The sequence below is a fragment of the Streptopelia decaocto genome (assembly GCF_964273445.1).
Source record: "Streptopelia decaocto genome assembly, chromosome: 15".
In the NCBI taxonomy this organism is placed as follows: domain Eukaryota; kingdom Metazoa; phylum Chordata; class Aves; order Columbiformes; family Columbidae; genus Streptopelia; species Streptopelia decaocto.
In genome coordinates, this window is record NC_138670.1 from 4,276,069 (window position 1) to 4,300,688 (window position 24,620).

At 43.5% G+C, this 24,620-nt stretch overlaps 1 protein-coding gene across 11 annotated transcripts in view; it reads right to left on the reverse strand.

Annotated features, from left to right (window-relative positions):
• KDM2B (lysine demethylase 2B) overlaps positions 1–24,620 on the reverse strand; it is a 117,935-nt gene that overhangs the window by 33,140 nt on the left and 60,175 nt on the right. For all 11 annotated transcript variants that reach the window (XM_082065876.1, XM_082065877.1, XM_082065880.1 and 8 more), the window contains 3 exons: positions 18,455–18,581; positions 10,677–11,131; positions 4,452–4,538 (listed from right to left, as the gene is read on the reverse strand). In XM_082065876.1, coding sequence (XP_081922002.1) covers positions 4,452–4,538; positions 10,677–11,131; positions 18,455–18,581 — 669 coding nt within the window. The remainder of the gene's footprint in view (positions 1–4,451; positions 4,539–10,676; positions 11,132–18,454; positions 18,582–24,620) is intronic.

The following is a 24,620-nucleotide window of genomic DNA, read 5'->3' on the forward strand; positions in this document are numbered from 1 at the left end:
ATATGTTTTGTTTGGCATGTTTTACTTATTTAAAAAACATAATCCAATTCAAATTTCTATTTGTGGCCTTTACAAATTAATAGTACTCCTTTAAATAAGGATATTACCATTTCCTTATTATGCTTTTCAAGTTTCTTCTCTTAAAAACCAACAGGTAGAAACTACATAGAAAAAGTGTTGGAATCAGAAAAACAGGCACATATTGCAATTGTTAACCAGCTACTGAAAGTTACAGCTTCATCTCCTGCTCACAGCCAGGCCCATATATATTTGGACACTTGCTATCGTTACAAATGCAGCGGCTTTAGCTTTGTGCCAGGTAAAAGAGATGAGAATCTGGCTCGCAGTCTGCATTTCTAACTCTTCACAGAACAAGAGAGTCCAAACATATTTCAGTTCTTTATAGCTGCTCTTCATAGACAAGTAAAGATCTTTATCGCAATAAAACCAGAAGGCACTGCCACCAAGTGTAATTACATGCTACTGGAGTTGAGTGTTGTCTTCCAGAAATAGGAAGTGGTTTGAAAAATGCCTGTTTGCTGCTTGGGCCATACTGCGAGTTCCTTAAATAAAACGCTCCCTCTGATCCCCGTGCAGATAAAACGGGAACTCTGGTCTTGTGGGGCTGAGCAAATCTGGACCGTGGGCTTCACGTTTTGGTTTGACAGCAGCGGGCTTTCTGCAGCCGCGATTAATGTGTCGCCACAAAGGAAAATCAGTTTGAGGCCCTGCTCTCTTTTCACACCACCCAGTTCATGTGCCAGGGATGGGGAAGGACTTAATTAGGATTATTTCTCGTCTTCAGCCACTTAAGAACTCACCATTTCAAGGCAGGAAACCCCATGGAGTTCTTCCTTTCCGACAGCAGACTACTATTGCAAAAACCCCACAGGTAACTCAGCGTCGCACCAGCAAGGATAACTCACTGCTGCACAAACGCCCAACAAAGGAATGGGGATGGGGTTTGCAAACCCCCGGCTGCAAACACGTGCTGCTGGGTCTGAAGGTGCGTGGACTGCCAGTCACCAGGACAAGCAGGTTCCAAATATCCCCTCTGTCCCACATTTTACATTTCTGAGATGCCTAAATTAGGGTTGTTGTACATATCCCAGGATCCCTGGCAAAGTCAGATATTTTGGTACACGAATCATTATCAGAAACCACCATCACACATCACTTCTCTATTACTGTAAAATAATAACGGTTCATACATTTTACTACGAAACTTTCTGCTGAAGAAGTCACAGATCCTTATAAACGTTCATTTCAGCTGAGAACCTCCCAGGATAGGAAACAGCATCTCCGTATGGAACGTGCCCTGGCCCTCGTGCAGCACAAGGAGGCTGCAGCAGCGCCTCTCACTTTGTACACTAACCACAAAATCATCCAATGTCACCCATTTACCTCCTCACAAAAAACATTTTTGACCATTGTTTCTGTTTCAATAGTAGGTGGGTTTTTTTGCGAGTGAACCAACAGTCCCACGAGGCTACAATGGATGTAGTCTTTGGGTGGGTCTTTCACCAACTTATTTTAACGTCTCGCCCGTTAACACTGTATCCACCGTGATTTAAGGGCAGTGAACACGTTTCTGCGCTGAACCCCAGGATTTCACAGCCTTTTTGCAGCACAGAGCTGCGCACACGTTGGCACATCGCACTAACGACACGGAAAAGAAACTGTGACTCCATTTCAAAGGGAAATCATATTTGCTGCTTCAAAAATCATTCAGATCATTAAAGGCTCGTTCTTCCAAGAGCAAGTCAACATAACTAAGCCTGCCCTTCCACAACGTGGATTATTCACATAGTTTAAGTCATTCTCTGTCTCTACTCCAGGGATCCGTCTCTCCCTCCGCTCTATGCTTTTTCTGCTCCATCCCTTTCCAGTACTTGCCCCTCTCCTCATCCTGCTCTCTCGCTGTTTCTAGTCTCTTCCCCTCCTTTCTTTACAGTAATTTCCATTTCCTTTGAAATGTTTTGGCATTTAATGCTGGCTTTATTCTTCCTTCTCCATCTGCTACTCTTGTCTTTCTAAATATCTTCAGGAGCCTTCTCTTGGGAGAAAGCAAGAGCCACTTTTTCCATTCGTTACCTCCTCTTTCTGCATTTCAGTTCCCTTCTTTTACTTTATGGATGTGGAATCAGACAATCCTCGTTTCCCTGGAAGCTGATATGCCAGCTACAATATCTTCTTTCCAGCTCCAGAAAGGTGGGTATCACGCTGTGTGGAATCTGTCTCTCCTTTTGAATACAAGTATCTCAGGAAAGGTGTTAAGTATTGAGAATATATTACAAGAGCAATGCTACAGAAAGCAAACTCACCGGTAGGTTTTACTCCCCTGCCTTGTGCTCAGTGTTTGTGGAATCTTCTGCCCATGGAGACTTGCTCCACCAGCTACAATCCAAATTTTAAAGGGAGTTTCCCGCTCCCTAAGGGTTTTATTCTCTGTAAAATCTTCTATTTCATTATCAGGACTTAGAGGGAACAAAGCAGAAATAACCAAGCTCAGCTACCAGCACTGCCTTTATACAAATCTCCCCTATATTGTCTTTCCAGTGTATTTTAATTTGGGACTCAAAGGCTCAACTCTAAGATGTGTCTTCCCAGCCTTGTTCCCAGCCAAGGGAAAGAGCTGCAACACTGAAGATGCCACGGAGATTTGCCAATTAGAAACCAACCAACAAAGCCCTTTGGGGAAACGTTCAGCCATATCTGCATGTGTAGCTTTTAACTAAAACATAAGACACAATACAAACTGATCACAGATTAAGCAAAGTAAATATGAAGAGAACGGTGAAAGGATTCCTTCTGTTAGAAATGTTTGTTTGTTTCCAAACTTCAATCTAAAGCCTGCCTTTCTCTTAAAGTTTTCTTCATATTTGTTATTAGCTGAGGTGTGTGCTTGTTGTTACACCTCAGCACTGGGAGTGAGGCCTCCTAGAGGTTTTTGCTTCCAGAAAGGGTAAAGGAAAATAAACAGCAGAAAGCTAAAATAAGCCCTTGCAGTCAGCAAGGTGGATTTCGCAAAGAGGGATAACATTTGAGTCACAAAAGCTACAAATCTTTTACAGTTACAGAAATAAAATACAAGAAATGAAACATTTATCAAGGATTCCAAAGTACAGCGAACAAGAACATTAGCAAATGCCAACGTTTCTAAAAGCCTCTAAACGCTCAGATCTTCATTTCTACCACAAGCTCAAAAGATACAGCACAAGAGTCGGTTGTTTCTTGGGTTTGTTTTCTGTTTCCTCTGGACACAGAGATTTTGCTTCATGCACTTGGCTGAGGAACAAGCAGCAGCTACCCAAGCGCTGCAGAATCCGAGCTGCTCCTCTCAAGGTTTTCCATGTTGTTTTTAAACATAAAATGTTTTATACACAAATCGCCTTCCCATGGATTTATTAGAAGCTAAAAGGGAAATACGTATTTAACGAGATGTGACTTATCTGAAACGTGCTCAGCTAAAACCCAAAAAGAAACCAGGAAGGAACACGATGTGCTCGTTCTGCCCAATTCCTCTGGCACTTGGACGGTCGTGTCTCCTACTGCCCATGTGAAACCAGCAAATTCTCATGGCTACACGTGATGATGTGCAAAGCCACGGTAAGTGGCACAAAACGTGAGAACGGGGAAAAGAATTCTCTCAGTTAATTAATTGAAAGTTATTTACAAAGATAACAACAAGAGATTTCCAGATAGAAGCCTGATTTAAGCTGCCCGACCCTTTCAGCATTTCTAGATAAATGATGTATTGTAAAACTAACTCAGTGAAAAATGAAAGTAAAAATAGAAGCGATAAGGCATCTTCTAAATAAGCAAAGCTGCTTTTACAGCATGCTGCATAACCGGAGTGTGGTAAACATACCACTGTTATAAATAACATCCAGCCTTCTGACATTATTCTTTAGTTAATTATTTCAAACTCTTCATAAACATTAATGAAGCAAAGCTCACAGTTCTCCTGCAAAGTGAATTACTGTGATATACAGGAGGAAAAATGAAAACACAGGGACAGAAAACAACCCTCCACAGTTCCAGTGGCATGTTTGTATAGAGAATTCAGGAGGTCTCACAGCGGGAGAGAAAAAACACCCTCTCACCCAGATAAAAGCGCTTACTAAGTGACCAGTTTGTAGGATTTACACTTAATTTAATTTTGCCCAAAATGTCACATCAACATTTTTAGATTTAACCACGACTAGTAAATGACCAAGACATATCAAAGTTTTACACTGATAAGTGAGGCCCAAACAAATTCTTTTTAAATGTAAACTCTTAACGCTTTCTCCTTGCTGAGGTGCTTTCATGGTCTTTAACACCTCATCATAAAACCATTAAAAATAACATTTCACCTTGAAAATTCCAGCAGCTGCCAAAGCATGATATACAGCACTATGTCAGATTATAGCACAACACATAATTAGTAAATAATTGTGTCTCATTACCTTTGTGGTCTTCTTGGGCCAGCTGACCACAGGGACTCCCGAAATGGCAAGATTTTGGTCATCATCAGCATGTTCCTTCAGGATGTTCTGTTGTGAACGAAAAGGCCTTTATTAACCAGAGAAACCTTTCTCCAGCTGAAGAGCACAGAGACTCACACAAGACAATACCCCACGCTGCTGAGAGATGGAGCGACAAGATCTCTGTTGACTTGTTACATCTCTGCAAGTTACTTTTGCTTCCAAACTTCAATTTCACACTGAAACTCCCGCACCTGTCATTAAGATCCAAGATGTTAAGTTTCTTGCAAAGCAGACAGTGAAATCAGCCATGAATCACCTGGAATATTACAGACTTCTCTAAAATTGGTGTGACAAATGAAAACCAAAAACAAGTCAAAAAGAAGATTCTGCTGTGCTGCTGAACACTGAAGCCCAAATAAGCACTAACAGGTTAATGGGAAAAAATAATGCTCCAAGAAAACAAACAAGGAGTGCAGGTTGGAAATTACCTCGTAGGAGAATTTAGGAGATAACCCCAGACAACGAAGTACAACGGTGTTGCTTCCAAGTATACCAACTTCTTGGAAAAACCTTAATTAGACAACAATAGGCACTGGTCTCTCAGTCCCCAGCGCAGAGCTTTAATAATCAGAAATTTCACACACTATACAAAATGAGCTTAAAATACAGTAATTGTTGTAATAGGAAGTGCAGCTGGAATTCATCTGTAATCATCCAGCTAAGGCCCAGAGCACCACAGCATGTTCTCGGGGAGAGCCTGAGCAGGCAGACTAGCAGCTAAACTCGGGTTTAAAGGAGCATCCCTGGGGCCACTCAGGCCCTGTCAGATTCAGCCCAATTCCCCAGTCTGCGCTTAGATCAGAGATGCTTCACTAACAGCACCGGCACAGCGCTGCTGCTCCAGGTACCATCATCCCAGTAAGGCTGCTCTCAATACTGGTTAGTTTGAAAGCAGCTCCAATGACCAAAAGAAGCAAGACCAGTACAAGCCCGGCTTTGTCAGGCCAGCACTGTGGCTGCGCTCGGGAGCCTGCATAGGCACAGCCCGGCTGGTCAGGAGTAAAATGCAGCTTGTCCCAGCCTGACTGGGCTGCAAAGCCCGGCTTGTACCTTCAACTGAATATTCTTGCAGTGAAACAGTGAACAACTTCTACATACGGACTAGTCACCGGTAAATTAACCCTTGGCTGAGCTGAGGTTAAGCGAGCAGCTCTTTTCTCGTGTCCTCTTTATTTTGAGATGGTGTTAGTTTTCAGTCCTAAAAATGGAAGGTGTTTTTAGTTTTCATAGCAAAGCCAGCATTCTCCAGAACAAGGCAGCAGCTTGAGAGCCATATAAACAAAGGACAAATAAATCCCTCTTTACTTTGCTACTCTTGGATTTGAAAGCTTGTAAGACAGAAAACCTTAACATTCCCACTAGTGACTGTCAGAGACTCCGAGTTCAATAGAAAGCAGAGTATATTCCAAGAACTTGGCAGGATAATGAAGGTTTCTTGTTATCATATATATCACGTGGCAATGTTACCCAAGAAGAAATGTAAAACTATGGCAGTTTATCATCTCAGCCAGCTGAAAACAATGGATGTCTGAGCAGCAGAACCATAACCAAGCCACGTTTGCAGCGCCTGGAGTGTCGAGTGTCAGCACATAACAGGCCAGGGAGGCAGACTTCTGTTCACCTGCTTACAAAAAATAATAAAACAACCAAAAAAAAAGATAAAGAAAAGCCACGGGGCTCCAGTTAGACAAACATGATGCTCATCTAGCACAAAGCTGCCCGATTCATTACATTTACAGGCTGTGGTGACAACAGCAGGTATGAAGGAAAGAAGCTGATTAAGTATGTAAGAATCCAGCTTAGCCATTAATTTCAAAAGCACAGCAAGGAATGGCTCCCTTGAAATGTGTTCGGTGGAGGGAGGTTTTTTTCCTGTCATCAGTATGAGAAGGGGGTAAGATTTCTTGGCAAGAAAAAGTAAGAACATATTTCAGTAGATATCATCTGTCTTGCACAAGAATCTTCTCCTGCTGCCAAGGAGTTGCAGATATTTGACAAACTCTTTTCTTCAAACTGAGTTTCTTCTGCCCCGATGGACTTCCAGAGCCTCTGCTGACGAGGGGCAGCATTTTTGCTTTGAAGTGGGGAAGGTCTGTGGCGTTATTTGGAGGCAGATCTCACAATCCTGCTCCCCAAGAGCAGAAAAGGAATTACCTGCTGGTAAGAGAACAGAAGTGTTGTGTGCTGAAGTCAGAGGCTGCGTACAGACAGGCAGCACCGGCAGAGTGTTTAATGTGGCTGCAGACTGTCACCATCAAAGGGCTGCTCAGCTCTACCTGTCCTGTGATGTGGGATGCAAACTACACCAAGGAGTAGGATGGTTACCTCTCCATTCTCTTCTTCATGTGTCAGTCCACCCCAGTTGCATCTTTAGTAGACTGACACACTATTTGGTAGCTAAATATGAAGTGGAGAAGCCACACAATGAAACTCTTCCAGTCCCCAAGGCCACCATCTAAGTCAAGTTACCTCTCAGTGATTTTTTTCCCTCCTCCTCTTCCTCATCAGTGTAGATGCTTCTCTAACAGTTCTGTTGATACTTAATTTTTAAATTGGGAGCCAGAGTTGTTGCACTGTTTCATATTTCACGTATATACGGAAAACAAGGTCCGAGTGCAGGCTCTGTGTGCCACCAGCAGCAGGGACGTGGGGGCAACAGCTGCAGCATCTTCTGGCAGCTGCCAGCTCCACTCCAGCCCCTCCGTCCTCTCCCAGAGAGGGCACGTTTATCTGTACAACAATTTCCCCTCGTGTTTGCCGCTCACACAGAGCCCACCCGCTCTGGATACAGAGCATTGCATCTCCTCAGCCGCTGGTTCAGCTGCCATCTGCTACGGTGCGAGCGCTGCTGTCGGCAAGTGCTGTTTGGAGGCCTCCGAGAAGCTCCTCTGGTGGTGAACGCGTCCTGTGCGATACAGCAGAGCTGCAGCCGACGAGATTTTAATTCCTTGTTTGAGCTGAGGGAAGAAGTGACCCGCTCCCCAAGCGAGGCCCGTGTTATGCTCCGCGAATGAGCCTCCCCTGCGCTGCTGCACTCCATCCATCACGGTGATAAATGGGTTCTCAGTCTGCAGAGGCATTAGCTCGGCACTTCTGGATTGCTGCGTCCCCACTAGATAGTGGCAGTGAGTTTGGAGCTTAGATGACGTGCGAGGAATTTACATGGGCTTAGTCTAGTTTTCAATCTCCCTCCCCATAAGGAAAATAGATTACTTCAAAGAGTCTCACCTACTTGACAGTAAATAGCTGTGTATAGCTGTAGTTGTATTTACCCCTAAAAGCAGTAATCCAGTCGCCCATCCTTTACTGTATTCTTGCTCAGACGGTAAAGCAGAGTTTTTTGTGAGTTATCCTGATTTGTTCTGTGAAACTTCACATCACTGAATAAAATGGTTTCCTTTCTCCAGTTTAACTACCCATATCCTGTTTTCTGAAAACATTAATTATCTTCCTGAGAGACAAAGACATGTCATACAGGAAAGTTCCTGAGTGTTCTTTCATTAAGAAATAAAACAGCTACAATAAACACAGATTTATTTTCTTCAGGAATAAACTTGTTTAAGACTCTCTGAGCAGAGCAAGAGTTTTCAGGCTTTGTCAGAGCACGTTCTTGCTATGCATTTGTTAAAAATAGCTCTCAAATAGGTGCACTAGAAGGGTATTTTTTGTGGGATGTATTATAAACACATCACATGCCCAAAAGTCAGGTTGCTCATGAAATAAACCGTGTGAACATAGCCGAAAGCCCTGGATATTCACCAGGGTGAGGCGAAGGTGCCAGGGTTCTGCTCATGCTGTCAGCAAAATCCCCACATTATTTTCTGTACAAGTTGGAAAACTAGTAACAAAGTAAGAGGGAATATGATTTAGCAGCCAAGGAGATAAACACTGATTCTGGAAAATACTGTATTCCTCCTTCTGCCATTATGTCTCTATGACACACAGGGTGAACCTTGCAAATCAAGTTTCCACAGACAGACATGAACTGTATGTTCCTGCTCTTCCTCACACCTGGTTTGGGATCTGGATGCTAAAGATCAGAACTTCTGCTTTGCAGAAACGTTAAGCAATTACAGCTTCAACACCATTATCTTTTGCAAGTATCACTCTGAAATAATGCTAACTTTTCTGAAAGTCATATCCGCGCCACGTAAAGCCAGTATCCAGAGTTATGGTAACTTTTATTTAAGTTCTTTAACAGTTCTTTAGATGCTGTTCAAGAAAATGTTTGACTTAATGTCCTTTTAAAGGTCTTGCTCTGACTAATCAGTCACAGGCTCACCAAACATAGAGGTGACTCCAGAGAAAACAATTCTGCAGCATACATGTTTAGATGTGGTCACAGGCTCTTTAACCAGCAGGGAACCATAAATATCCAGATGCTCAGCTACATCCTCATGGTTACAGTGTGTGCTGGCAAAGAAAGAGCATTCAGAAGCGGGCAGTTATCAAAGGAGATGGAACATCGAGACTGCAACTCTGCAAGATGCATCAAATTAACTGGCAGATGCCCACTCAATACCAATGCAAGCACAGTATCACCAAAAATGACATTGCTCGGGCCTATTTCTAAATGTCCATCTGCAGTTCTCCATCTCTGTAGCTAGTGAATCCGCTACCCTGGAGAGGAATATGAAAACATATCCTCCTACACGGTGCTTTCAACCAGACCCACAGATGGCATCTTGCCGTGTTCTAGTAAGATGTCTCACAGTATGTCATCAGAAGAGCACGCGTGATCATTTCTGAACATCTGCACCGTTTACTACGTGCCGTACCCCTTTCTGGGATTTCAAGAAGGGATTATTTTTGAGTTTATTTTCGAGCCTATTTTTCGAGTGAAAACTGGTCTGTGCATCAAGCTTGGAAAAGTAGCGCTACCATTCTTTCTGCTTCACCACAAATTCAACCCCTGCTCTTGAAGGTTCATTTTGATTTGTTATTAGAGGACGGCCGATCACACAGCGAGCCAGCGAATCTACAGCCACAACTTCGGGCATGCGCGTCCACTTTCATATGCAAAGTGGCTGATTTTGTGAGGCTTTCTGAGCTCTCGTGGTTTCCCAAAATGAGGGCCATGTATCGCACTTGCAGGCTCCAAGGCTGTGGAATACGGTTCCAGTGCACACTGCATATGTTCAGCCCTCTTTAACTGCCTTTGAAGCCTTTGCTAAGCAGCTGTTACACGACTTGCACTCAAAAAGCACAGGCTCCCCTTCCACTACACAAACACGTATTTTTCCCCTTTCACAGCTCTTGTGTACAGAACATGTGGCTGAAGAACCATCCTGCACCCAGAAACAGCGCAAACCCAGCACTCCAAACACAAAACCCCCACTCAATATCACCGTGGTACTGGCCCTGAGGAGAACAGGCTGACAGATTTAGCCTTATTTGACAAGTCTCAACAAAAAATTAATTAATATCCCTATTAATTAATATCCCTATTTTATATAATGTGAAAACAAAGCACAGCAAATCTAACCAAGTTGTGCAAAGCGATGCCACAGCTCCAAGGCAAGGCTGGGACTAGAAGCAGCAAGGCCGTGCTGCTCTGAATTGATCCCTAGGTCAGGTGGGGTATATTCCACTATATTACAAATCTAAAGAGAAGTTCTGTCACTAGTGAGCACTCATTCCTCACACCATCTCCAAAAACAGCGGAGAATAATTACCAACCTATAGAGGGCAATGGAGGAAAAGAAAATGAAAAGGTGAAAGAAAAAAAAACACAAATGAAAATGTTAGGCAATATACCTTCTGCATTGCAATCGCTAATATTTTGTATGTGTCAGTTCAGAAGGTACTCCAGAAAGATACTAGACCAAAAAGGGCAGATGAAGACTATAAATATAAACAGACTTTCTGAGGTACAATATTTACACGTGGGACATAACAAGTGCTAAACTATGAGAGGATCTAAAGTGTTGGCCACTGCTGTGGTCAGAAAGGACTGGATGGATTAAACCAGACGCAAACAGCCAGCTCCCCAATGCAGAGATGGCTCCCGCCAGGGGCAGAAGTTCCCTCTCTGTGGCACAGCAGCTGCCATCCCTCTGCTGGAGAACTTTGCCCTCTGGTCTCCTGCTGTCTCCTCTGCCCCCACAACACAGTTTGTGTGGATCAACAAGATATCACACCCACCTTCATGTCCTCCAGGAGAGCCTGCGGGTCCTCGATGCCTTCTGGAACACACTTCTTGTTCTCTGGGAGAGATTCAAGCTTTTCCACCAGGGCTTTTAAACCCTTCAGTTCAAATTCTGTGAGGTGAGTCCATTTGGTTGAAACTTCTGTAGCTGGAGACCCCGTTGGTGTTTTGGGATAGTCCGTGGGGGTCGTTGATTTTACACTGTCGTCTGACTCGTTAGACAAAGTTCTTTTCAGGTATCTCATTACCGTGGCTTTTTGTTTCCTTCCTGCGCCCTCCTTGCCGTCGGAGTGGGTACTGTTGGGCGAGGAGGAGCCATCCACCAAGGATTTGGAGTTTTTATCCAAACTGTCATCCTTCTCCTCCCGGATCTGGGCATCACAAGATTCTTCATCCATGTCTAACCACGAATCTGAGGAATAGCTGTCTGTGCTGCGTTTTCTTTTTGCATCTGAAAGTTAGAAAAAGAATGCTGATTTTTTTACCCGCTGTAACTCGTAGCTTCAACACTTCTCTGGCACTGGCGTTAGGTGCTGCCTGTTCAAAAGGGCACTGGGTAATGCCCAGTGTGTGACAGGAACGGGCTTTATTCAGCTCATTTTTCATTTGGGGGGGTTGTTTGTTTTAATGCTGGTTTTCATTAACATCTACTCAGTTCAAATGACTGGGAAACATTTAGGGAAAAATTATGCTTTCTTCAAAGCTTCAGTCCTCTATGCCTTCAATTAAGACTAGGCAGAGCTCTTAAGTCACACACAATTAATTTTCCTGCAAATCCGAAAGAGACCAGATTCAGCAGCCTTGCAGCTTTAAGAGGGGAGTTCATCCTTCTCCCAGGAACTCCGCACTGCACAGAATCAACTTCTCAATACTTTTTGTGAGAAACTGTTGGCAAAACAAGAACCCCCACTTGTTAGCGCACGAATACTCATTGCTCTGCTGAGACAGAACATTACAATTATGCTTATTTTACAGACGAGAGGCCTAAATACACTGAGAAATGCAGGGACTGTCACAGAGCTACATGATACTGTTTTTAACGCCGTCCCTGATACATTCCAGGTACTTCTCAGGAAAATTTAAAGGCAAGTTTCCGAGTGTAAAGAGCTATTAACCTTAGTTTTATGCCAGGTTTTTCCCTAAAAATCCCAAGTATTACCCAGCTCAGTGAAATCAAGCAGTGAAAGCAATGTAGAAAACTAGTGGCCAACATTCCCTAAAGCACACATCTTTTCTTATTTATTAGATGCAATTTCCTTTGCTAAGTGAGCAACATTGAATGCAGGCTAGCAACAGCAGGAATTTCTGTGGAAAATACAGTTAACACTGGTAACACCCAGTTAAGTCAATGTGAATTTTAATACTGGCTGAAATGGGTATGAGATCAAGCTGCAAACAAAAACACTCAGCAAAGGAAACAGAAGTCACACAAGTGAGTGAACAATTCATGAAAAGTTCCTTTCACAGCTTCCACGCTTTGCAATGCAGTAGCTTTGGTTTAGGACAATGTGAATCATGCTTAAGGAAGGATTAAATGGACATAGAAGAAAAAGCTCAGCGTCCGGTTGTTTAACAGTGAGATTCAAAACAAACGCTGAAGGCCAGTTCCAAGCTGCCAAATCCATCCTCATCACAGAGAAACTCCTTGTCTCTTGCATAGTCTGTAGCATCTTCTTGCAAAATATACATGTTATTTGTCAGCTGGGTTGTTACCAAGATGCAACAGGCAGGGGCAGAGTCGCTGCTTAGAAGTGCAGGTTCAAATAAAAACTCTGAAGGCCAAATGCGCCTCTGTGCATCAGTTAGTGCAAGAGATACAAGTTGGCTGCTTGATACTTCTCGGGGTAAAAGTGCTCTTGCTACAGTGTCTGCAAAAATCAAGCATCTCTATCCAGTCTACTCCTTCAGTCATATTTGCATTTTTCCTCAGAAATGGCCATAAAATGACTCCTGAAAGGCACATCTAAGCGGAAAAGCCTGTGAAAAGATGGCAGTCACAAAACATCCCAGCTCCCAGCAAGGCTGGGCACAGCGGCTCCGTCCAAGGGCAGGCCGACTCCCTCCTGCATCCCTCCAAAAAGCTTCACGGTGAAGAAGCCCAGCAGTTTATTTTGTGTGCTGAGGCAGTGTGCAACACTCCAAACCAGCTCCTCCCTCTGCTCTGTGCTAAACACCCCCACGCTTCTCTTAGAAAAATAAACAGGATTAGAAAATACCTTCACTAGAACATTTAAAACCCACTAGGTTATCCAACTTTTATCTAACGCTGTTTTTTCCTTTGTCCACAGTAGCCAGCACACTCACCCACCTCCACAGGCTATATAATCAGCTTATGTCATTCTCCCATTTTGCAGCTGAGGAAACAGATGCTTGGGAGAAAGCACGACTTGCTCATTGTCACACATCAAATCTAGGGCAAAACCAGGAATCAGAATCCAGACTCTTGGGCCCAGGGCTGGAGCCCCTTTTCTCAGCCACACTGCCTTGGTGAACTATTTCACAGTTGACTGAAGCACAAAAGCCCAGCCTAGAGGGGAGAAAACGCCACTGATAAAACAGAAGGTGAAGGCAGATACACATCCCTATGCTACCAGCACGGCATCATTAACAGAAATTGGTATAAATCCACACAAAGAAAATTATGTTTGTGTCTTCCTATGCTGTGGTTCTGCTAAACAGGAGCTAATGGCTGTAACTGGGTGTAGATAAGGCCTAAAGAGAGGGAGATCACATTATGGAGGTGTGAATAATTTACTCCAAGTAATGTTCTGGTGCTAAGAGACAAGAGCCTTCAGGAGAGATCTCTCCACTTTTTGCCTCTTGCTCTAATCTGTGGAAACAAAAGGCAGGAGCAGTGGCACACCAGGGCAGACTGGGGGCCTGTTCCCATCAGAAACAAGCGCAGGGGGGGCAGCAGTTCTGCTGTGCCAGCTGCCACGGGCTGGCTGCGCGGGACAGGCCCTGCCGTGCCAGCCACACCTGGGTACGGACAGACAAAAATAACCTAATCTGACCCCAAAACGAACCGTCACCAGACAAGTGCCCTGTTCTCTGCAGGCCTGGCAGTTTCAGGATGCCTAATTTTACCTTTGGGGACAGGGCTTGTTATTACCCTGAAGTGTACCAGTCTGTTCTGGAGCACTGGGGGATTACAGGACTGTTGCAGCATCAGATTAAGAGGGGACTGCTTTCAAAAGACAACAACTGTCTTGCTCCTGTGGCTAATTCAAAACAACAAAAACAAGGGAATCAATAATGGAAGGATAACTTCACGGTAAGAGAGGTTCAATTTTGTGTTTTCAAGTGTTTTGTTGTAATGCAACATGCCATGATTTTTATTTATTCATTTAAATGCAAACAGTATCTGACTGAGAGTTACTATGCTCTGAGCTGAAGTCCCACATAAACTTAATCTGCATTTACTTAGTCGAGAAGCACATTTTAAACACTATGTTACCAGGGTTCCACTGACTTGCAGGGTTTGCGTTTATAAAGTCTCTCCATGAAGAACAGCTCCTGCTCAGTGCAACTGTGTTTTGCTCTCCTGAGACACACCAGCCACCACCAGCTCAGAACCCCAGTTTCACAGTGGTTTTCCAGTCTGGGTTCCCACATGACTTTGTGCAAAAAGACCTTCACCCCTCTCCATTTCAAAGCAACGGAAAACAGCCGGTGATATAACTCGGTGAAGAGGAGAAGCACATGGTTGACCACAGAATAAAGAGCTAGAAATACCTTTTTTTCTATAGCGGTTCACTTCCCTGTGGTTCTGGGCAAATTACTTAACTTTTCCCACAGTTATCCACTTGTACAAAGAAGGATAATTATACAGAGTTTCCTTCCTTGCTGAAAAGCAACTTGCTGTATTACAGAACTTAAAAGAAAGGGAAAAGGGTGAGGTATAATTATGAAATCTTTCTAAAGTCTTTTGAACAGTCCAGTGTGTAATATCCACCTTGCCATTCCCAGCTCCAAACCCTGACACTGTGACTTGGGAGCAGCAGTTGCTGTTGGACTCCTAAAGGCAGCAATGACGTTTTCATTAGCGGAGAAAACCCTGAGCACACTGGAAATGTATCACGGCACGGAGTGCTCCACACGGAAACCACTCGATATAGCCTAGTACCTGTCTATCATAAGCAAATCTATTTAATCCCCTGAGAAGAGGAAGGAAAACAACAAAAAAAAAAAGATGTGGCTCCTTCCCTATGCTAGAGGGCATATTTTTTTCATCCATCAGGCTTAACATACCATCCTGTTAAAATTTTAGCAATGGGAATCATAAAAGCTGCAGGCTACAAAAGCACATTTCTGAGAGCCCAGGATCTTCTCCCCATTACTCTTGGTCAGCTCACTCTCCAGATCCGTATCTCACTGAAGGTCAATTGTGGTTGAAAACATCCAGTACAGACTCATTCACGATAAGAGTAAAAATAATGAAGATGTATCCATCCCAAAACAGCGCTTGTTCTAATCTAGGAGCAAACCCAGATCAGATCCCTTTCTGATTTCAGCCAGCAGGACAAATGTCACAGCTGAGAGGGACAAGGAAAAGAAAGAAAGAGAGAGATCGTGCATTTACAGCAGCTGGGATTGCTGCCGTGTCATCATTCTCCCGAGTGCGGAAGAGATCTGAACAAGGACGGTCTCACACACCAACCAGGAGGCAACTGCCTGAAAACCCATTCTGGGCCTGAAGAACGGGACGGGAAACCACAGCCAGCAGCTTCCAACTCATTCAGAACGGCAGATATTTTCATTTAGGGAGCGGGACACACAAGGTTTCAGCCTTGCCTACAATGAGGTGTTGGTGTGGTTGTGGGTTTTTTGTTTTGTTGTTGTTTTTTCTGTTTGAAGTTTTGTGAATCAAGATGTTTAGAAAACAGAAATACAGTGAGACCACTGTATCGGAAGGTATCTCAGAAAAGAAAGCAGCGCTCCAGGGTGAAAAATAGCAAGTTCTAGCACCCAAAAGGAAAGGTAAACAGCAAGCATTTAGAACAAACTGTGTCAAGGAAATTATTCTTAAAAAATAGGAGAAACAATGAGATTATTCAAGAGAGATTTCTGAAAATGAATACAAGGGTGTAAAGAGTTTTTTTCTTAAACCAAGAAGGACAGAAGACAATTAAATCTATTGAAGGCTCTGCAGAGAAGTTAAGTACTTTGTTTCATTAGTCTTTAAAGAGAATAATGGGAAATTCTTCGTCAAGGGATACTCTCTCATGGGAAATCAAGAAATCGCTTGCAGATAGAGAAGTCTCTAGGGAAGAGACAATTTAAGGACCTTAATAGTTCAGAAGAAAAGCTTAAAAACAAAGCAGCAGGGTTTTGGAACACTGACCTCATTTGGAACTCCCATCCCACAGCAGGTGAATGATATTAAGATACAGATAGCAGAGAACAAACAAGTGTAATTCAAGGATTACAGTTTGTAGAGATTTGAGTCAAGAGGCTGGACACAGAGACCAGTTAAAAGAAAAGACAAGCGTTTGAAACAGTATTACTCATGCAGAACAAAGCAGCGCAGCTTTGTGAAGGTAAATAATGTATTTTTACTCCTTTGAATTTGACAAATGTCAAAGTGAAAGATCCAGTAGATCTGGGCTTTTGAACCACAATCTACAGTTAAATAATTATTTTAAGGTTAAGATTCTGCCAAGAAATAAAAAGCAAGTTTCTTAAAAAAAATTAAAAAGCATACATATCTCTCTTGAAGAGAAAGGCCCTGGATGTCAGTGTCAGTGATTTTATCAGCACGTTAATACTCTGAAGTCAAGAGACAGCAGGCAGGTGGATGAACTGCGCGCTGCCAGCAGGTACCACCCGGTCAGCAGCAAGAATCCATCCAGCCCAGGCAGCAACGCCAGCTCAGGACCTGCCCAGCCAGACTCCCCTGCTGCACAGCGGGGCTGCACGTCACGCTGCTCCGTCCTGCTCATCACAAACAAACAAAGTCATTTTTAGGTAGGGTTAATTTTCAGTCAGATCACTGAACTGACTCAGCTCACTGTAGCTCAAAATGGTCATGAGACCAGGACCAAACAACAGCAAAGCAGGTTCATATTCACGTTCCGCTAGACCAACAACTGAAGCCACCACAGGCGACAAGACCCTAACCATGTCACCACCAAATCATTTTCCAAATAGCCAGGCTCCCTTTCCTGATGCTTTCTTTGGTGATGCAAAACAATCCTTTTCCCTCCAGACACCAGACACTGATGTTCCCAGCGAGCTTCTTTGTGATCTGAGTATCTCTCAGCTGGACTGATGCACATTTTGTGGGGATCACCAAACCATCATCAGTAATTACTGAGCTGGGCTGGAATTCACACTGCTGATTTAGCTGGAAAAGGTCCCATCTCAATGTTTCCAACCATCCACTCCACATCTGGTTTGTTCTGACAAGTCACCTCCGCGATCTGGCACCCCCATGCTGTCTCTAGAATGAGCCTCCTTCCATGCCCGCGCTTTAGACAACAGGAGGTTGCTCCTTATTTTCCAACAAATGCAGTTACCAGAGTTTTGTCGCAGCTTTATGAAGAGCCGATTCAAGGCGTTAATCCATCCTTCCCTCTAGGATGATCTTTATATAACGAGAAAATGTCAACCCCCCCAGAGCTCCTGCTTAACTACCCCTTCTGACCAGGGTCTTGCACAGCTTAGAAGAGACACAAAATGTGAAGCATCCAAATTCCAAGTGACCCAAATAAATCTCCCTGGCCTATCTGCACAGACTATTAGCTACCTCAAGTTTTTCTTGGTCAGTAAAACTCACTGGAGAGTGATGTCTGCCCATAACCTCTTCAATCCCTTCTCCTAAGAATTACACCAGCAGGTGAGCATCTCCCTCCTCTGCCCAGAACCTGGGGCAGTTCCAGCCACGCCAGTTCACTCCAAGTGGCACCTCAGCGAGCAGGAGGCACAGAAATACTTTAATCCTCCTTCACACTTAACGCGTATCAGTTAAAATTTAGCTGGCGCTTGTGCTACTAAAGCCATTCTGTGCCTAAAAGCAGGGAGGCAACATGGCCCGCTGCCTTGTGCCATTAAAGGGAGGAAAAAGAGAGGAGTTCAGCCAGGCAACAACTGGAATTGCCACATGCTGATGCAGAGCTCACATCAGTGCCAAGGTAACGCCTGCCCACTTCAGGCACATCTATCCATCTCCGCTACGGTCCATTTTCAGCTATCGTAAAGGTTTCTGAGACCTCCCTGCACTCAGGTTACAGATCGTGTAGATTTGCGTAGGTGTTTCCTCGGTTTTGTTATCCTGCAGAACTGGAAGTCAGTCACCAAACAGAGAGAACTGAAGTAGAGATTAAAGAGAAAGAAGCCAGGTTTAATGACCGTAACGCATTCTGTAGAGGAGCTGCTCTATAAAAGGGCTAAATATCCATCCCACCAGCGCACATTTGCAATGCACACATTTCTGTCTACCAAGGTGCTGTGCCAAACACAGCAGTAAATCCTCAATTGTTTGGCAGATCCTCTCAACACAAACATTACTGAAACCAAGGAACAAACGCATCCAAAACATTATTTTTCTAGGATCCACTTGCTAAGGGAACACTCAATAAATATAATTCCAAGTAGGCTGGTACTTCATGGAAATGCTTAAGAGTCAAAACCTTCCCCATCCCAAAATAAACAGTTCATTAGAATTTCTCCAGTTCTCCAGTTCAATCTATGATCTGCTCTGCAGAACCCAAAGCAGTAACCAGCCCAAGGTGCGAGCATCAGCTCTGAATCTGCGCTCAAAGGCTTCACTCACCAATTACCATTGATTCTCTCTGGTACTCTTTGCTGAGGTGGCAGCGCTGGGTCACACAGGACACGTATCTCTCCAGAACATACCAGCACATTTCATAGTAGAACGGATAACGGAATTTGGCGTGCACCTGAAAGCAAGAGCGAGACTGTCAGTCCCCGGGGAAGGGGGAGAAGTTTGCAGCGCAAGGGCCGGTGTGTTCCCGGCGTGTTATCAGGAGCACAAACAGGATCGCGGGAGGGGGAGGGAGCGGCGGGAGCGAGCGGGATGCCGGCAGCATACGGAATGAGGAGCCTGCCTGCCGGGAGAGCATCGTTTCGTGCTTCACTAATTTGTATCCTCTTGGGGGGGTGGGAGAGGAAAGGGTTTGTGTTCTTGTGCAATCACGGACCTGATGGGTGGCCCCTATGGCATGTTCTACCTGCTGTATAGACATAGGGTGGTCACGGACAGATGTCAGGCACTAAAACTCAAGTTAAACCAAAGGGGTGGGGTTTTTTTATTTTTAATTTATTTCCTAACCACTATCACACGATTTCTATCAAAATGGCAACATTACCTAACATGAGGCAAGAAGGAAATACATGTTTTTCAATTATGGTCTTCACAACATTAAACAAACGAACACAGGAATTCTTGATTATTGATAACGACACATTAAAAGCAAAAATCCCTTATGTGGTTTACACCTAATATTTCGGTAGCAAGTTAGCTTTGGCCACAAACAGAACAGAAAAGCAGGATTTTGACAAGAAATGCTGTGAAGCTGTGCACTTTTTCTTACAACTCAGACCTGTTGTTCTCACACAAGAAGCCCATTCTCCAACACTATGTATTTTTGAGATTATTTCAGATTCAAAAGAAAACAAAGCGAGTTTCCTTCCCTTCTAGCATAGTTTTCTACCTATGAGTGGTCACTGTACCAAAGAAGAATCTGAGAAGATCCTAAGATGCAAGGACATATGTAGATTTACTGTGATTTGTTAAAAATGGATGCCATGCATCTTGTATGCGCTTATACCTACATTGCACGCTTCTTTCTCCTGGTGGCACAGAAATCTGCATTTGCAGGTTGCATGCATTGCACTGGGGTTATAGGAGCTGCTTTAAGACATTCTACGCATATTAACTGCTCACCTAGCCAAGAGGTGTCTCCCCACCTCTAATGAAAAGCTGGACTGCACCAGAAAGGAGCATTATCTTAGAAAGCCCATAAAAAACAACCAACCAAACAAACAAAAAACCCACCAAAACAGCAACCCAGATAATGCCAAAAGCCCAAAGTGTAAACAGACAACTAACCCAGCAGCTGGGAGCTCAGATTCAGCTCTGCAAAGCCAGCACTGTCGAAATAACCACGTGGTGATGAAAAAATCCACTTGAGCATATGGGTGACTTAGTAGAACTCCTGTCTTTGAAAACTGTTCCCAAGGCGGACAGTCGAAGAACTTTCCCCATTCCCAGGGCACAGGAAATGCAAGCATTTTAACAGTAAACCAAAATGTAACGAAGGGAAAATACACAGTATTGTCCCACTAAATGTATCACAGTGTAGGATTTAAATTCTCCACTGCAATTCCCAAAAGTTAAGATCTCTTAAATTCAACACAAATGTAGCTGGCGAACCTGAACTGTGTGTTGATACGGGTCATGCATCCAGCCGTGCTGCGGTTTTGCAAACGTTTCCCTGTGTTGCTTGTTACAAATCACATATACCAATAAAAAAGGAGAAAAAAAAGAAAAAAAGGCAAAAGCCGACCAACCACCATCCCCCTAAATGTGAGAACATTTAACCCCTGGGCCTTTTTGCATTGGAGAATATTTTTCCTTTGGTTTAGTTATTTGTCATAAGGAAGAGATCAAGTCACTTATCACTATTATGGAACACAGGGGAAATCAGCCATGCTAAAATATACGCTAATAAAGGAACTCAAATTTTTCCAAGAGAGCACTGCAGGAAACAAAATTTGCAAAGAATTGACTTACAAACAGGAGGCGCCTTCTACCCCTCAGCCTTCAAAAGGTTTTCAGCCACATGCCTGGGAATATTAAAGACATCATTGCTCAACATTTGTTGACAGATTCTGAGCTTCACCAAATTTAGCTGTTACCAATGTTAATTCAATGTGAAAGACAAGGCAGTAATGCATGCAGTGCTCCCATTATGTTTATCAATCTTTAATATTCAATTTGAGTTCCTAATTGCCTCGCTATCAACGTTCCAACCCACAGCAAATCCCTCCATGCCTCTGGAATTCACTGTTTGCCTGCGAAGGCTCCGCGTTTACACATCTTCAAATGTAAGAGCTACCGCGTATAGCAAGAGATACTGTGCAAAGATCTACGGGGCCTTTTGTCAGTAAAGCAGATCCAACAGTGCTTTGAAAATCTTTCAAAGTTTGCCTTATGGAAAAGTAGAGAGGAATAAGTTCTTTATGATGTCCTTGGATGTTTATTAACTACAGTGGATGCGAACTGCATTATGTACATGTCTGTGGTTTTTCCATGGTATGGTTATGGTCAAATGAACTCTTATGGCGAGGGGGGAAGGAATAAAAGAAAGAAAGAAAGAAAAGTGCTCTGTGATGAATTTGAAGTGTAATATCTGATATGGGCACTGCCAGAGGACTAAATCCCGCACTAGATCATCTAATAGGCATTTCCAGCTCTAACTTCTGTGATTAATAATTTACAATCCACTGAATACATTTTTTAATTATTGCTGTACAGTGAGAAAAACCCTCTCTGGGATATGATCTATTTCTTCAGTTCAAAGTGGAATTATTTTAGAGACTTATATCCCCCTCCAAAACCAAAACAAAACCCCTAAGAAAGGCATGGCCTTTTCCTTAAGAAAGTATTAGCCTCTTCCACAATGTCTATTAAAATAATTACAAACTCCACTTGTGTTTAATCAATCTAATCACAATATTGAAAACCAATTTATGGTTATTTTAAAAATGATTAATCTATCCACTTAAACCGCTGACATTCCAGAAAACTAAATCAGTAGCGAACACCATCATCTGTGAGTGACCACCTTACGTGTATATTTTGAGTGCTTTTGTCTCTATCCACGCACAAATATTTGAACACAGTTAAATTTAGACGAGTTGGGAGTAAGTTTGACACATTCTTCCTCTTGGGCAATGCCGAACTGTACCAGCCCTGTGCCGAGACGATGAATCTCTGCACGGCAGCGGCTTTGCAGTTATTCAGGTCCAGCAGAGAGCGGAACAGCTTGGCCTATTTGACTGGTGTTAATTGGCCTCTAGGAAAGCCAGGCTGCAAAATGAGAGTCTCTGCAAACTGGAAGGCTGGAGAATATTTGTTTACCTCAATTGCACATTAGGAGCCGTTTCCAACAATAGACATGTTCTTTATTGCTCCTTAAAACTATTTTTAAATGGCTATAACCCTCTTAAAAAGTCTCCCAGGGATATGAGAAATTAAGCTAGAATAAGCATGACAAGTATATAAACCAGGCAATTTTATCAGGCTGTAAATCAGCATTACCGTTTCAACCATGTATTTATTCTCATCTTCGCTGCTAAGACAATAACAGCTACACCTAGCATGAAAATGACTTGGAATATCAGCAATCAAAGATGATTAAGCATTATATAGCAGGTTTAAACACAGTGAAAGCGCCATAAAATTGCTCTGTGCAAAATGAAGAGGGGAAACACACCTGTATTACACTTTGAGTGTGGCAAATTACTTCGTCAATCACATCACGTAATTTACTTCTGTGCTATACACAATGGAAAGATCAATACTGATGAGAAACTCATTTGCAGTATGTTCACACTGGCAAATCTGTGTGAACTACAGGCTGTACCGAGCCTGCTCTAGTAGCCAGTGTACAGACAGAATTATTTGAACAAAGAAATTACAAAATTTGATTGGCAAAGCAAATAAAGTCGTAGACATTAGAATCCTTATTTGAAAACATTTACCTCTTTGAGATTCCTGTATGATATTTTAAGGTTTGAGGGAGCGTTATAGTATTATTTCTAAATAACAGTATTGATTTTCCTGCCTTTTATCAAACTTCTGTATGCCTTCATTGCACGGCTTGTTGTGTGTTCCTGTCTGGGAACTCTTGCTATTCTTCAGCTGTTCGTGGATCTTTGTTATCAAAGGGCTGCCCGGGAGCACAAGTTTGAACAGAGGTATGGGCTGTGCACGGCACGGCACCAGCACACGGCAACGCAGAAGCGCCAAAATTGTCTCTATGAAGTCACGGACATTCTGGGCTGTTGGCTTTCATTAGTCTTTTTAAAAGCACTTAAGTATTTTTTTTTGGGGGGGTGGGAAATGCTAAAAAAGCTATGCAGACGGTGAAAAAATCTAAACCAAAACTGAGAAAATGTCTGATTTGGGAGTTCCAAATGTTCAGTATCCCTTTCCAAAACACTCTGACCAGACGTTTTCAAAAGGCAGGTAACCAACCCAAAACCTTCCCATGGAATCAAGGTCGGAGTCACTTTTCAAAGGCATTTCAGTGGAACTTGCTGCCAACTTCCTAAAAGTTACTAAAATACTGGACTGTTACAGGGAAATCTGCCTCCTGGTCTAAAAGCTCCAGAGATCCAAGTTGGATCCAGCTTCCCAGGCAGAAGGGCCTGACATGAAGCACAACTCAATAGCTACAGCCCAAGATGGGTGATCCTGGGCTGCTCAAGTCCTACAGGAACAAACTGTCAGCTTTTATAAAACTTCAGGAGAGAGAGTGTTTCCTTCCCAACTTCCCTGTAGACATCAATGGAAGTAACTTGTTCCTGGCATCAAACCCTCCTCCTGCTCTTCCCTTCTCCCTTCTCCCTGCGAATTGCCTGTGCCAGCATCTGCCCGGCAGCAACGCCCCTGCAGAGTGGAGATCTGGCAGATATTGCTGCCTCTTATTTACAGTCGCTTGGAAAACCTTCCTGTGCCCAGCACCTCTGTCTTGCAGCAGCGAGCCCCTTCCTGCTTCTGCCTTCATAACTTTGTCTGTCCAAGTCCCTTTATGCTTCTTAAGACATTTGACATTCTTGCCTTGGGACACCTACTCAAAGCCAGACTGGTCTCTACCTCCACTGCTGCTCTCTGCTACATTCCCTCTGTTTCAATTCCCCTGAACTTCAGCTTTTCTCTTCATTGCTCTTCCACTATGAATTCATTTTTATGCTTAATATTCCTTCTCTTCACCAAAATCATTCCAGGTAACCATCTGCTCTCACCACTGCTTTGCAATGTGAAGATTACCAGGCCTTGTATCCCTTGAGAAGGAAGGGAGGCTGGGGGAGGACGCCTGTTCTCTCACCGAGTCACGGATGTAGTTTGAAACAAATACATATTTGCTTCAGGCCTGTGCACTGCACACAAAGAACGCAGTTCAGGGTAAAAGCCCACTTGGAGCCAGAAACGTGAACTGTACTGATGGCCAAGACATCACATTTTAAGACTTCTGAGTGAAGAAGAGTTGCAGCTTCCTCTCATTCTGCAGCCCAAATCTCCAACAGCAGCACAGCTGGTACCTGCGCCAGTGGTTTGCCAGCACTGACTCAGTGCAATGCCTCCAAAACTGCTACAAAAAGTCCCCAGCTGAATTTGCACATACCACTGGTCCATTTTTGCATTACTTCCAACAAAGCAGCTGCCCAGTAATCTCCTCCAAGATGTGATACTCTTTCTGTCAGGTAGATGCTACACCACAATGTTCAGATTGATGTCCCACCCCACACTCCCTTTGACCCAAGAAATTCTTGCGCAGTATTGAGTCACTGTAGAAGAAAATCCTGCAAAGTACAGAAGACGTCGTTTCACATGCAACTTCTGTGCAGGTTTGTCAGTTCAGCTGTGGACAGTAGAACCATCCTAATCCCATGAGGTCTCCAGGCTGGGGTAACCATTCCAGGGGTGCACAGAGAGATGTTACGCAGGGGGTTACCAGAAGTACTGGTACAAAGGTCTGGAAAGCACAATATGTTTTTGTGCAAAAGGGAAGTTTTAACAGGCAGACAAAAGACACAGAAGGGACACATCTGTGGGAAGCAGGGAAAAACAGATGAGTAAAACCCACTAAAAATAGTCAACATTTGAAAGACTCATTACTTCACATTTACCTCTTGTTTCAACGACTCTGACACGGAGATCCCGTCAGTTCTTGTTTGTCAGAAGGGAA